Raw genomic sequence first — 13,687 nt, forward strand, 5'->3', positions numbered from 1 at the left:
CAATGCACCTTTAATGGCCTTGGGCAATGTCTGAAATTACCCTGGAAAATGCTATTTCTTGCTACAAATGCTCTCATATATGGCTGCGTAGGTTTTTGCGGTGGTGGTTTGAAGGATTCTGCATTCTTGGGTTTCACCGCAGTGTTGTTTAATGCTAACAACAATGCGGTGAAACCTGAGAATGCAGAATCCTTCAAATGCTCTCATAGTTCGAAAAAATGGCATGCATATTTAAAATTTGTCAGAAGTGCTGTCTAGCATACAGACTTTTAGCATGCATAAATTTATCATTGACAGAATTGTCTTATATAGGTTTAATGTGTTTTTAGCGATATTGCTCATGAGATTTGATTCTTAACTTTATTCTGAATATCCTTGTAATGGCTCTCTTTAGCAAATGATTTGGAAAAAATATTTCAGTTGAATATTGAAATATGTCTATGGAGACAGGTGACAAAATGTTGATGCCCAAAATTTCTTGGGAAAAAAATGCTGGATCTCATTCATACATTTAGGCACTAATTGAAGACCTTAACAGCTACATGTAGAAATGTGCAGTTTTCAGAATGTTTTTGATTTTGTCAAGGTACCACCAGAAAAAATACAACCTTGTTGCACATGATCCTAGGTTCACTGCTTGAAATTGCCATTGTTTTTGCAATTTACTACACTAGGAACATTTTCAGATAATTCTGAGGATGAAATGCCTTGGGTATTTTGTGAAAACTTGCAAGGATCGTACAAGGGCATCCAATGGCTTTACAAAAAAGTCCATTGACTTCAGAATCCTATAATCCTAACTAATATTTCAAAAATTTTCCACCTTGTCTCCTGTGAAACTGTTATTTATCCTGCAGAAGATGTTATGTGGATTCTGATTTTTTTAATGGGTAAGTTAATCTATTCCATAGTTAATTTAAAAAACAAAATCTATGGGAGCTGGTAATAAAATAACTGATATTTCACTTAGTGTCACTCAAAAAGTTTCATTAATAGACAATAGAATTGTGGATGATTAGAACCATTTCATTAAACCTACCAAAATTTGTAGTCTATCAGTTACTGTTGCTGAAAAAATGTTCAAAAAAGTCAACTACTTCTCATAAACCTATGTCTAAATTATCCACACAATGGAAAACCTAGGGATCGTGGTGGTCTAGGGGTAGAGTGTTGGACTGCTGACTGGAGAGCCTGGGCTTGATAAGGGGCAAGGCTCTCTGGGCACCCTCAACTCTATCCAAGCTTTGTAATTTTTGGGTGCCAGGTCTTCCTGGGAAACCATAGCCGGTGCTGGGAAAGGAACTGGCCCCATACCCTGATGCGTGAATTTCACATGCCATTAGGCTTAATACTGGGTGAACTCTACCATATCAACCTTGAGGTTGATTACTGTGTGTATGGTTTTAATGGAAAATCTGTCTGGTAAAAACTTTTGCTCTGCTTTTTGGAAATGCTTACTCAGTTTTGAATAGTTAAATAAACTCATGAGAAAGCAGCATGACTGAATGTTTTAAACAATTATTTAATACTGCATGGATTTAACAAGTTGAAAACCATTTTAAAATACTAATCATGCAAAAAATTCTGAAGTATGCAAAAAATTTGTGGAATACACTTTTATTTACCAGTGATACATTTCAGAGTTAAAGCAACAATATGCTAAATTTTCCAATTTCTTGTGGGAAATGTGATTGTACTATTGTAAGAAATGGAATATTTTCATTATTTTAAGGTTCGTTTGGAGAGAGCACAGGCTGAGAAGGATAAATTGGAAGCCAAGTTGGAAGCATCACAGTCAGAACTGGGCAAGTCAAAAGCAGAATTAGAGAAGGTACAGAGAGAAGCCGGTAGTAGTGTTGATGACCGAGAGGCTGCCAGGGCACGCACAGCTAAACTTGAACTTGAGAATGAGAGACTGAGGGCTGATCTTGAGAGATCACAAGCCACATTTGGACGCTCAACTCTCAACACTTCACAAGTGAGTGGAAATACCCATCTTTGAAATCCGTATGTTAAAATCCAATGATAGTGCCTGAAAATGCCCTGGGTGTTCACAAGCATTTGATTTGCTTTGCATTATTTTCTTACAGCTGTTCATCATAAAAGTTTTATTGTAAAATGCATAGGTGCCCTCAAAAGGCTGATTAATATACCTTAGTTTGTTATTCAATAATCCTAGCACATCATTGTTCAAAATAAGGAAAAATATTCACTTTTAAATCCTTTTACAATTTTTTTTCACTCATTTCAGAATAGATCAATATTCACATTCTCTTCAGTTATGTGATAGTCTCTCCTTGAATAATTTATAATGTTGGAGTGCTAACAAAAAGTTTCATTTGGAAAAATGAGGTTGATGAATAATAGTGACTTGGTTTGCTATGAATTAAATTTTTTCATTGCAATATAGACACACAGATGTTGACCACGAGTATTCTTTCACATGTTAATGATCAAAGGTTAACATTTGAAATTTTCTATTCCATCTAAAAAAGATCAACTTATTAATTTATGGTATATCGAACCTTTATTAACCTTTGTCTTTTAGTGTTTTCTTCCACCATAATAGCATTGTATAGTTTACATATAAATGACTACTGACTTCCAGTCGGCCTTCAGCAAAGTTTTAGCTTCCTGCCACCTAAATTATTTTTTGTAATCCTCCCCATACACTTCTGATATTGAATTTTATATGATCCTATTTAATTGCATTCTGTTCATAGGTAAAATGATGTCACACCCAGCCACACTATGCTAATATTGTGTGTGTAGCCTTCTAGTTTCAGGGTTTTATATAGTTTGTACCTGTATACATATATCCCATTTGGATGGTTAGTTACATAATGAGTTCTGTTATTTTAGTTGTTTTTTTCGGTTTGATTTTATATTATCAAACTTTACTGTTCACATTATTGGAATCGAAGGAATTGGACCGTGCCACTGAAAGGGCTGAGAGGGCATCCGCTGAACTTCGAAGAGCTCAGGCCGAATCAAGGGCTGCACTTGCAGAAAGAGACAGGTCAAGAGCAGAGGCTGATTCATTGCAAGAGAAGTTGGAGAAGTCACAGGGAGAGGTCTACCGGTTGAAGGTTAGTAATTGCTATCTTTAGAATTAGTTGATCTCATTTAGATAAAGTTACAGCTTTATTGTCCAGAAGGATAAACCATTGGGAAATGATTGGACTAGGGTCTAGATTAGTGAAATGTTGCTGGAATTCTCCTGTTGCAGTATGAAGCCTGCATGTATGCATTCCATTCATAAATGGGAACCCTTGCACAATTGAAATTTTCATTTTAAAGTATATTTTATGGTGCAATAAAATCTAAATTAACTAAGGTAATGTAAAGTGAGGTTATCTTGGATAATCCAAAACTCAAATTATGCAGAAGGGTTATAAGTCGATATAAATGTTCATAAATTGAAGATATTTGCAAGGAATTTTAATATTTAACCAAATATATTTTAAGATAATGGTTTTATATATAAACAAAATATTCCTCTCTTATGCCATAAACAAAATAGTTGATTTTAGTCACAGTGCTCACTTCTTTTCTCGAAAACTCTTTTGGTAGTTTCATAAGAATTACAGAAATGGTATCCTTCAATAGTTTAGCCTTAAAAGATACTAAATTAAAAACTTCATAATATAACCAAAAATTAAGTCTCCTCAATCCTTTCATGTTGCCAGTCTCATATATTAATGTACTTTTGAGATATCAGCATCCAAGAAAAAGGGCTGATCTCTAATCGTTTTCTGCTCTCCTGTTAGAAGTCTAGTCTTTTTTGGTAGGTCATATGATTTGAAGTATTTGTCTGTATGTTTATTCAAGTAAATAAAAATTTGTGCTAGCTTGAAGAGTAATTTTATCCATTTACCTTATTTCACTTTGTCTGACACAAGGCTCGTCTTGAGAATGCACAATCTGAGCGTGAAAGTGGGCAAGAAGAATTGGAGAGGGCTGCTGGAGCTTTGGCAAGGGCCACTGCTGACAAAGAGCGTGCCTGTGCTGAGTTGATCAAGCTGAAAGAGGAACTTGAAAGATCTCAGGCCACATTAGGAAAAGCTCAACTTGCTCAGGAGAAACTCCAGGCCTCTCTCGACAAAGCACAGTCTGATGCCGATCAGCTACAGGAGCGGCTCGACAAAGCACAGGCTGAAGTCAGGAGGGTGAGTTAAGTCAAAGTCACACTCCTTAATTTATCTTGCTTTATGCAGTTATTCCTGAATATTGTTAAATTTAACAGTCATGGATATTAATTTGCATACCCCCTTGTAGTAAATCCTGTATTCGGCAGTAAATTTGCATCTTTTTATGCAAAACTGCCAAGTTACAACCTAATGCATCCAATAATCCTGGGATATTAATTGGAGCTGGGATGAATTACCCATAAAGATTTAACTTTTGGTTAAAGAAATGCTCTTCTAATAATGGAAATCTTTTCATGACATCCCCAGCTCAAATATGTCCACATTTGCCAATTTAACTATTTCATCTGCAGTACATCTCCTAAATTGGAGAGAAACATTCTTGAAATTGCTTATCCAAATTTCAAAATTCCTGATTAGTGGGATCAAAGTCATAATGAATGAAGAAAGGGAAGGAGTTTATATCATGATACCTGCACATTTCTTAGTAATGTATGTACAATTACATTTAGTCTGTGTTATTTGTGCTTTTTTCTCCAATAACACATGAAATTTAAATGGTTAAGACGAGCTTAAGTGAAATTTATATACCAATGTATAATAATCATTAAATGGTATCTGGTTATTCTGTATTTAATGCAACTTTTTGGATCAAGTTTTGCTAAACTGACATCTTGTTCTGGGCACCATCTAGTTGCACAAAAGTTACTGAAGAAAAAATACCTTTCATATATTAGGGTTTTGCACTGTTCTGCTCTATTGCATGTCAACCAAAAGAGAGAAGCATCTTATTTTTGGTTATAGTGCCAGTTCAATTCTTAGCTTTAGTTCTCAGTTCTTATAGTTCCAGGAAATGCATTGGTGTCAAACTATTGGCAATTACAATTGGAAACAAAAATTTGATCACCTTCAAGGAAATTACGGTCAGATGAGAATAAATACATATGGTTTATGAGAAGTATTATAACACTGCAAAGTTTTGCATCCAATTTCAAAAAAAATAATAGATAAACATGAACTGCACAATATATTTTTGGTGATATCTTTTTTAAAATTATTCTATAACAATATCTTGCATTTTTGAAGTACTCTTGACATCTTCAGGGCAGTAAAAAAGAAGTTGTCAGTATTTGTTAGATGCATCGTGGATTATTGAAAGACATCATTTTTGGGGAAAATACTTTGAAGAGAAATCCTTACTGTGGAATTTTCTATTTGATAAACAGAAATTAATCAGTTTTATAGGTTTTGGGTACCACCAAATTTTTAAATATGAATTTTGATGGGTAGTTCAAAAGTTGCATAGCTATAAGCCCAAATAAAACCTTTTTCCATTGGAATGCACATTATGGATTTAATGTACAATTTCTTTACAATGTAGGAAGTTGTTGAAATAAATTGCATTAGCTATATTATCATTCCTCTTCTATGCAAAACTTTATAATCAAACTTGAAATATGGTAGGTTTTGATTAATCATGAAGAAATTTGGTTTATATTTCTGAACAACATATTAAATTTTGTGAAATGGTGGTACAAATATGTATAAAGAGCAACATATATACCTAATTCTTTGACCTAAAAGTTTTTCACAGAATCTTTGATACTCCGTGGGGAATGTTACAATCTTGCACGGTTGTAATGAGTAAAAATCATCTAACTTTGCATAAGTGTCAGTTTCAGAACCTATATCTGTCATTTGATTCTGGTTGAAATTTCATGAACTCATTTCAGTAACCAAAGAACCAAACCAACCTATTACTAGTTACCTCATTGAAGGCAGTTGTAATTATGCTTCTAACTTTGCATTAGAGTAATCTATATTTATTTCAGATTCTTAATTAATTATTAATCTGAAGGATTCAAAACATTTCACCATTTCCTAATTATTAAAAATATATAATATTCCAGCAGGGTACTTAAAAAGATGCCTGCCTTTCACGGTCCTGTTTGGCATAAAATTGATAGTTTGATGGATATAATGTAGACACTTTCAATTCTTCATTTGTTAGTATCTGAAATTCATTTACAAAATAAAGCAAATTTATATTATCATATCATGGAACCAATTCAATTTTTCCCTCTTGAACTATTGGCAGAAAACAGTAACCAATGGCTGTATTTCTTTATTTAGCTGCAAATGGAGAAAGAGAAGCAGGGTTATGACTTTGAAAGTGTTCAATCTCAGCTGGACAAAGCACAAGGTCAGGCCACAAGACTGCAGAAGGAACGAGAAGCAGCTCAGTTGGAAGCCGACCGCCTGAGGGACAAGTACGAGAAATCACAGGTATAGCAGTTAATTAAGACATCTTCTTTGGTGTTCTAGAGGAGATTTTTTTGAGTTTTTGTAATTGTCAAGTGTTGAGATTACCAATTTTCATACCCTTTATTTATATGACTTTTCTTTATTGTAAGTTATTCAGTTTGTCCTCCCAAGTAAAAGTTGCCTTCATTATTCCCGCTATGTTGGCCCTTTATAGACCGTAATGAGCCGACTGCAGAAAGAAAATGATTCTTTCCACGTTGAAGTAGAAAAGCTTCAGGAGCGAGTGGAAGTTTTACAGACTGCAGCCTCTAAAGCCCAGCGGGATAGAGACAACATGCAGACTGATCTTAATATACTGCAAGATCGTTTGGACAAGACACAGACCCAAATGCAGAAACTTCAGGTGAATAGAAATAGTCATTTTTTTTTAACATGATTTGATCAAAGAATGCTTCGCATTTTGTCTTCACGGTTTAATAGTTGTCATATTATTAAAGTTCAATGAACATAGAGCAAAAAGTGATCGCAAAGTTGCAAGGAAGCATTTGTTAAAATAGAGCTGGCCATAATGATAGGTTTATGCTACTCAGTATAGTCATATACAGGCTCTGCATACTGAGGCTTGCTTATTAGAATGTAGGGGTGTGCGAAGTAGGATTTTTCCCCTACAAATGAAACATTAAATGATTATCTTTTGCACCATAATAATAAATCAAACCAGTCATAAGGCTTTCTAGTAGGCTTATTCTTATGAAGCTATGCAATAATTTAGTGTTAACATAAGGATCGGGGAACATATATTAATGGCTTTAATTTTGTATTCATGGATTCATTAGCTTATGCCCTGACCTGGTGCTCTGTCAAATAATTGACATACTCTTCACCCAATGTACTTCAATAACAAAAATTTTAATTTGATTTTAAATGACAAATACTAACAGTTTGTTTGTGGGTGAAGTAATGAAATAATTCACATATTTCTAAACACTGTGTCATATGCAAAAAAAAGAGCAGCATAATTTTTTCTTAGTCACTTCAAGCTTTATCTGTTATACTTCAATGCTTCTTCAGGCCAAACATTCACATTTAGTTGGATGGTAAATAATTACTGCCAAAGGAAGAATGTAAAGTGAAAATGCTGGACCTAGAGATTTTAACACAATCTAGAGTGTGATTTTTAATCAGTGCTCATGAGAGGAAAGCCCCAACCATCATGAACTTTGCAATTCATCAATTGAAGATGTGAAATTATTAACCATACATTTAAGCTTTGAATGAATAATGCCTACAACCCAAATGTAATAACATTAAAGGTGGCACAAGGCTGCATATGTGGTGCTTCCATAATGTTGATTCAGATAAATGAAAAAAAATCAAGAATTATGCATATGATAGCTGGCTAAGAATTATTTCACTTGTATTTTTTATTCAAAATAAAATAGTAATATAGAGTCTTTGCTCTCTTTGTACTTCATATTTCATAAATATGAGATTGGTTCCTTGGTTTCTCAATCATAATAGCAAAGAATAAGTTAATCTATCGTAATAGTTGATAATTGTTAGCATGAAGTAATGAAATACATATATTGTTCAACTAGTAGTTAAGAGAAAAAATATATGGAAAACAGAAGTAGCACATTTTGCAATTTAAAGTAGTTCATTTTGAAATAAGAAAGGGAAAATGGCCACAAATTTTGCTGCATAAATAATATCAGCAAATAGATACGCATGTATTACTCTATAAACATACAGTATTAGTGAGAACAAATGTAATTTGATGTTCCTTGATTGCAATGGGGAGGGCCAAATTTACCTAATCAATATTTATAGCTAATGTGTTATTTAGGTACATCAATGGTTTAATTGGGTCTTGTAGAAGTAATTTTTTTATCTGGAGAGAAACAGAAAAATGATTAAATTTTGTTAAACAGCTCAAGAATTTGATATTTAAATTGGGAATCTTTGATGATATAATATGTCTAATAGTTGCATGCGCACTTTGTGATTGACGGAAGCAATTATTTGTGTAGTCTCTGTAAAAAACCAAAACAATAACAGAATTGACTTCAGTGCTACCAGCAGTGCATTATGCCATGAGGGATGAATTCATGATAACTAACCAATCAGTTTTTGCAACACCTTCAACTTTGAGCTCTTTGTACGATAGATGCAAGATTGTATGTTTATTCATAGCTCTCATCATGTTAGTTTAGAAGCGTGGTGACAAGAGAACCTGCGTGCTAAAGCATGCTTCAACTTGTTTTAAACAACAGTTGGTATGCACCCCTGTAGTCAAAACATTTGAAGTTAGATTAGGAAACAATGAAAATGCAAGTAAAAATTTTGAAACTTTATATTTTGACAAATTAATTTTAATGATTATTGGAAACCATATAACATTGTATGTTATGAGAAATCAACAATTTTGAAAATATGCAGATATTTTGCCTAATATGGTGTGTTATAATAATTTATACCCATGACATTTCTGGTTAATGAAACAGTGTTATCAAATTACCTAAATGATCTGGAAATATTTGGAGCAAACTTATATGTGAAATATTCTCTGTGATTTGTGTGCGGAAATAATCGTTGTTGAGATTACATCTTTCAATTGTCTTCAATATTTATGAAACTACACTATAATTTTATCATGAATTTACTCAATGATAGGCAACTTTTTAATAAATTGGCATGTAAAAGTTGCAAAAATTATTACTTTTTCTATATCAATTTTCCCACATTAATACTGTGTGCGTGTAGACGAAGTGCCCATAGGTTTGATAGGTAGATAGGTGCACCAAATTTTGGAGTGATATGCTGTCAGATAGTCATAACCTCTATGAATATTTAATTTGTAGCCATGGATCACTTTCCTTTCAGTTTTTGAGATAATTTGCAAACTTTAAAAAAATTATTCAAGTTTTCTAGGCAAGGAATGTTGATATGTGCCCCAACTGTAATTTAACTTGATGAATAATTTTGGGCTTGCATGAATATAAATCAACTTTTGTCTGATTTGCTTTAAAATAGATAACATTTAAGCTTCGCACACCCCTATTAGAATTCTAGGTATTGGAACCAGACACTATTTTACACATGAGCTTATATCAGGTGTAAAGTTGAGTTCTGAATTATTTAATTAAATATATTTGTGATCATCCACAGGCTGCAGTGGCTGGCATTATGGGTTCTCCCTTATAAGTAAACAATATGTTTTTGATCTCATATTTCGTATTGACATTATAGGTGAAAAAAATACTTATTGAGGAAATTATGAAAAGGTTTGGTCATAGAATGTTCATTTATTCCATAGTTAATCATGTATAAATTGATGCTCCAGTATTGTTTCAAATCTTCAAAGTAGACTGTGCTAGATTAACTGCAAGTTAATGCAGTTTATACTTCTGTAAGTTTACCAAAATTGCTATATTTCTCTGATACACCTAAGCAATGGCGTTTATGAAACTACATCAGTATTTACTCCTTCGTGGCATCAGAAAAAATCCATTATGGAGAAGTACCCCAATAAGCAACAAGTTTCTCTCTCATACTATTTAGATTGTATAACATGGAACATTTGGTTGGATATGATTGGTATTGATAGAATTGAGTTCAGTGTATATTGTTCTAACATTTGAACCCAGTGAGCAGGCATGCATGAAAAAACCTGCTCTCACATGAAGATTTAGGACAGGAGAAGTCACTTAATTTATTTTTAGCTATGTGAGAGCCACTGAGTTGAATGTAAATATAAAATGAACGTACCTACGGTCGTGAAGCAATGAAATGAGATAGCCAAGACCGTAAACTTGATTGGCACTAGGTTTATAAAGGGAGGGAGGAAAAACAAAGTTACAAGTAAGGGGAAAAATAGGGAACACATACTAGGTCACTTGGGTATGTTTGGGAAACAGTGACCCACATATACCTCAATCATGCACAAAAAAGCAAAATTAATAAAAAATAAAACAAACTTACAACCACTTGATCACCAGGGTGTGTTAAGAAATAACAGTCACTCTCTTGAATCACATTCACTCAAACACTCAGGGTTTGTAAGGATATCTTCTATGCCAGGGACCCGTTGTACTCACACAGGCACAAAAATAATAAAATTTAAAAAGAAAAGGCCCAAGTTTCCCATCTAAATCACCAAATCACTCGGGTGTGTTAGACCTTTGTGAATCGCACTGATTCATTTGTTCAGAGTTTACAAATATTCCTCCTATGTCAGTGGCCCATCAATGACACAGAGGAATACAAAATTGTACAGGGGTTCCCCTGAATGAGTGAGTCAGTGCAATTTTACAAAGGTTTAACACACCCAAGTGATGGAGTGATGGCAAATGGGAACTTGGGCCTCATCTTTTTAATTTTTATTGTTTTTATTTCCTGTGTGAGTACAGTGAGTCCCTGGTATAGGAGATATCTTTGCAAACCTTGAGTGTGTGCATGAATGTGATTCATGAGAGTGACTGTTATTCCTTAACACACCCTAGTGATTGAGTGGTTGTAAGTTTGTTTTATTTTTTATTAATTTTGCTTTTTGGTGCATGATTGTGGTATATGTGGGCCACTGTTTCCCAAACACACCCAAGTGACCTAGTGCGTGTTCCCTATCTTTCCCTTTACTTGTAACTTTGTGTTACCTCCACCCTTTACTAACCTAGTGCCAATCAAGTTTACAGAATTAGCTTCCTCGTTTTCACCACCATATTAACTTTTCTGGTTGAATTTTGTTTGAAAACTTCATGATTGTTAGAAATATTAGTGAAGAAACAGTGAGAGTTGAGCAAGAAATCCCTACAGTTTCACTTAATATCACTAATCTGTATTGGGCATACTAGTTTCTGCACTCACTCCAATCAGTAGCTCAATCGTGCAACTGACTTTTAATGATATATTTCTCTTTAGGTCATAGCTCAATCCCACTTCTGCTATAAAAAAATGTCAGTCTGCTTCTATTCTCTCAAGCATGAAAGTCCACCTCCATTTTCCAAATAAAAGTTAGTATTGCATGTAACTGGAAAGTTTTTGAAAAAGGCCCACAGAATTTGCTATATTATTAGTATTTCTGTTATGCATGATGTTCATGTGCATTTGGGATGTGCCAAATATATTTAAGGTTGCCATCAAAATATGATAGAAGATTCACTTGCATAAGAGTCTAAGGAACAATACTTATGTCGAATCTTATTCCACTCTTAACAATGTGTTATATTGAAAAGCATTTGGGCTACTCTGCTCTTATTTCATACCCTGACTAAAGCATGAGTATTTCATTATTAGAAGGGATTTGTAAAATTTTTATGGATAGTCACATAGCTATTCAAATTAACAAATTTTTTGTTACCATGTTTTCATAGACATGAATGAACTATTATTATCATGGAATAATTAATGTATCTATTTTAAAATATAAATAGTTTAATCTACTGTAGAATATAATTATGGTTTTATTTATATTAAATATTTCTTTTCTGTAAGACTAGTTTTCTTTTCTAGGCTGGATCTCTACTATATGGTATACTATAGTGAATTTAACAGTTGCATATTCGTTTATTAAGTAATTGCAAAACTCTAGACTATTAATTAATGCAGTAACTTATATGTGTAACAACCGAACTTGGTTTATGTGCCTTTTCTTTTCCAGGAGAGTAATGTGTAATGATGTGACCTTATGTACAATGTGTTTATAGCGTATATTTATTTCATTCAATCATAGTCCTAAGTTAAGGCTCGGGAATTGAAGAATTATCTTGCAATGGGAAATCGTAGTTAAGTCTTAATTGTGGTAATTTTTGTGGTGGTCTTGATAACTTTTGCCTCATACTGCTGTTCAAACTGGATTTGAAATAGTTTTTCCCGAGCGTATAAGATACTCAAATTTTTATTTGAAAAAATCTCTAAAATCAACCAGAACACATGATAATGATAGTAAATATTTATGCATTGAATCTTTTAATCTTTTATGTTATAATCAGGTCTTGCTCAAAATATGAAAATCTATTTGCATTACTTGCATTCCTTTGAGGCAATCTACTCCTATCTGAAATGTCTTAGATTATATATGAATGGCACAATAAAAAAATATGTAAGCAGGGGATCAGCTGGATTTTTTATGACAATTATGCCAATGGACAACCATAACATTTATATTTAAAATGAAAACATTGTAATTGTTTTAAGGGTCACATTTAGCCATCTTAATCTTAAAGGGTATATTAAATATGGCTAATGAGATCACCAGCAAGATGAAATCATTGATAATAAAACAATTCATTAATTACTCCTTACATAGTTATGTTCTGCTTCATACAAGTGTGTCAGGTTTTAGCCTGGCAAAGTCCTGACAAGTCTTTATCCTATTAACCACCCTGATTTAAAATACATAGCTATGGCATATTCCAACTAGAATAAAATACAGAAAAATACAAAAGTGGTTAGAGCTGAAATTTGTCCAAATTATGTGTCCTAATGTGTTGCTGCTCATTTTCATGAAGCCTTATAATTATATTTTATAGCTTTCAAAATTCCTCAATGAATTAGCTGTCAACCTGCTAAAATCATGCCAGAATTGGTTCATGAAAATTCTGTTTCTTACTATTTTTCACTTCATATGTGATGACTCTTCAAATATTAAGTTGAATCTAATAAACCATAGGACTGAAATTATAGTAATTAAAAAAACCCTTGTGAAGTCTAATGCTAATGAAATATTAAAGCCCATTTTAAAATTTTGTTACATATGTGCCTGGGAACTTGAAGATATGAATTTTTATTTAATTACTATTCTGTTTTTAAACAAATTCCAAGATGGCTGGCTCATATTTAGTAAGGATAAATTTTAAGAAAGATCGGAAATAAATATGTCTTTAAATTTCTCAAAAAATATTCTAATTTTATTTCAGTTTTAGTTACAAGATTATTCAATGTGTTATTCTTTCCAGATAGTGGAGATGTATATTATACAATTTTTGATTGACATGATGTTAGTTATAAATAATTACATTGGACTTTTCTTTAACAAACAGTAGAAGATGCTGGCTCGTGATTTTGCACTGAATGTATTTTCGTGATCCAAAATATTTTTTTGATGGATTACCTCTGAAAAAAATTTTCCCCTTGGACTACCTTAGAAGTAAAAAGCCCGGATAGCTTAGTAATTCTGGGAATTTTCTCAGAATGCAAAACATCCATGGTTCACTTCTCGAACCAAGAGACTTTTTTTCAGGAGCAATCCTACAAGATATTTTATATCACTCTATGGA

General features: G+C 33.1%; 1 protein-coding gene across 6 annotated transcripts in view; it reads left to right on the top strand.

Moving 5' to 3' along the window:
- The window catches only part of brp (ELKS/RAB6-interacting/CAST family member bruchpilot), a 490,885-nt gene that overhangs the window by 445,327 nt on the left and 31,871 nt on the right, over positions 1-13,687 (top strand). For all 6 annotated transcript variants that reach the window (XM_071598643.1, XM_071598644.1, XM_071598645.1 and 3 more), the window contains exons 9-13: positions 1,733-1,978; positions 2,925-3,089; positions 3,903-4,169; positions 6,282-6,434; positions 6,628-6,816. In XM_071598643.1, the coding sequence (XP_071454744.1) occupies positions 1,733-1,978; positions 2,925-3,089; positions 3,903-4,169; positions 6,282-6,434; positions 6,628-6,816 (1,020 nt within the window). The remainder of the gene's footprint in view (positions 1-1,732; positions 1,979-2,924; positions 3,090-3,902; positions 4,170-6,281; positions 6,435-6,627; positions 6,817-13,687) is intronic.

This window comes from Hetaerina americana, unplaced genomic scaffold, assembly GCF_022747635.1.
Source record: "Hetaerina americana unplaced genomic scaffold, ioHetAmer1.1.p SCAF_10, whole genome shotgun sequence".
Classification (NCBI taxonomy): Eukaryota; Metazoa; Arthropoda; class Insecta; order Odonata; family Calopterygidae; genus Hetaerina; species Hetaerina americana.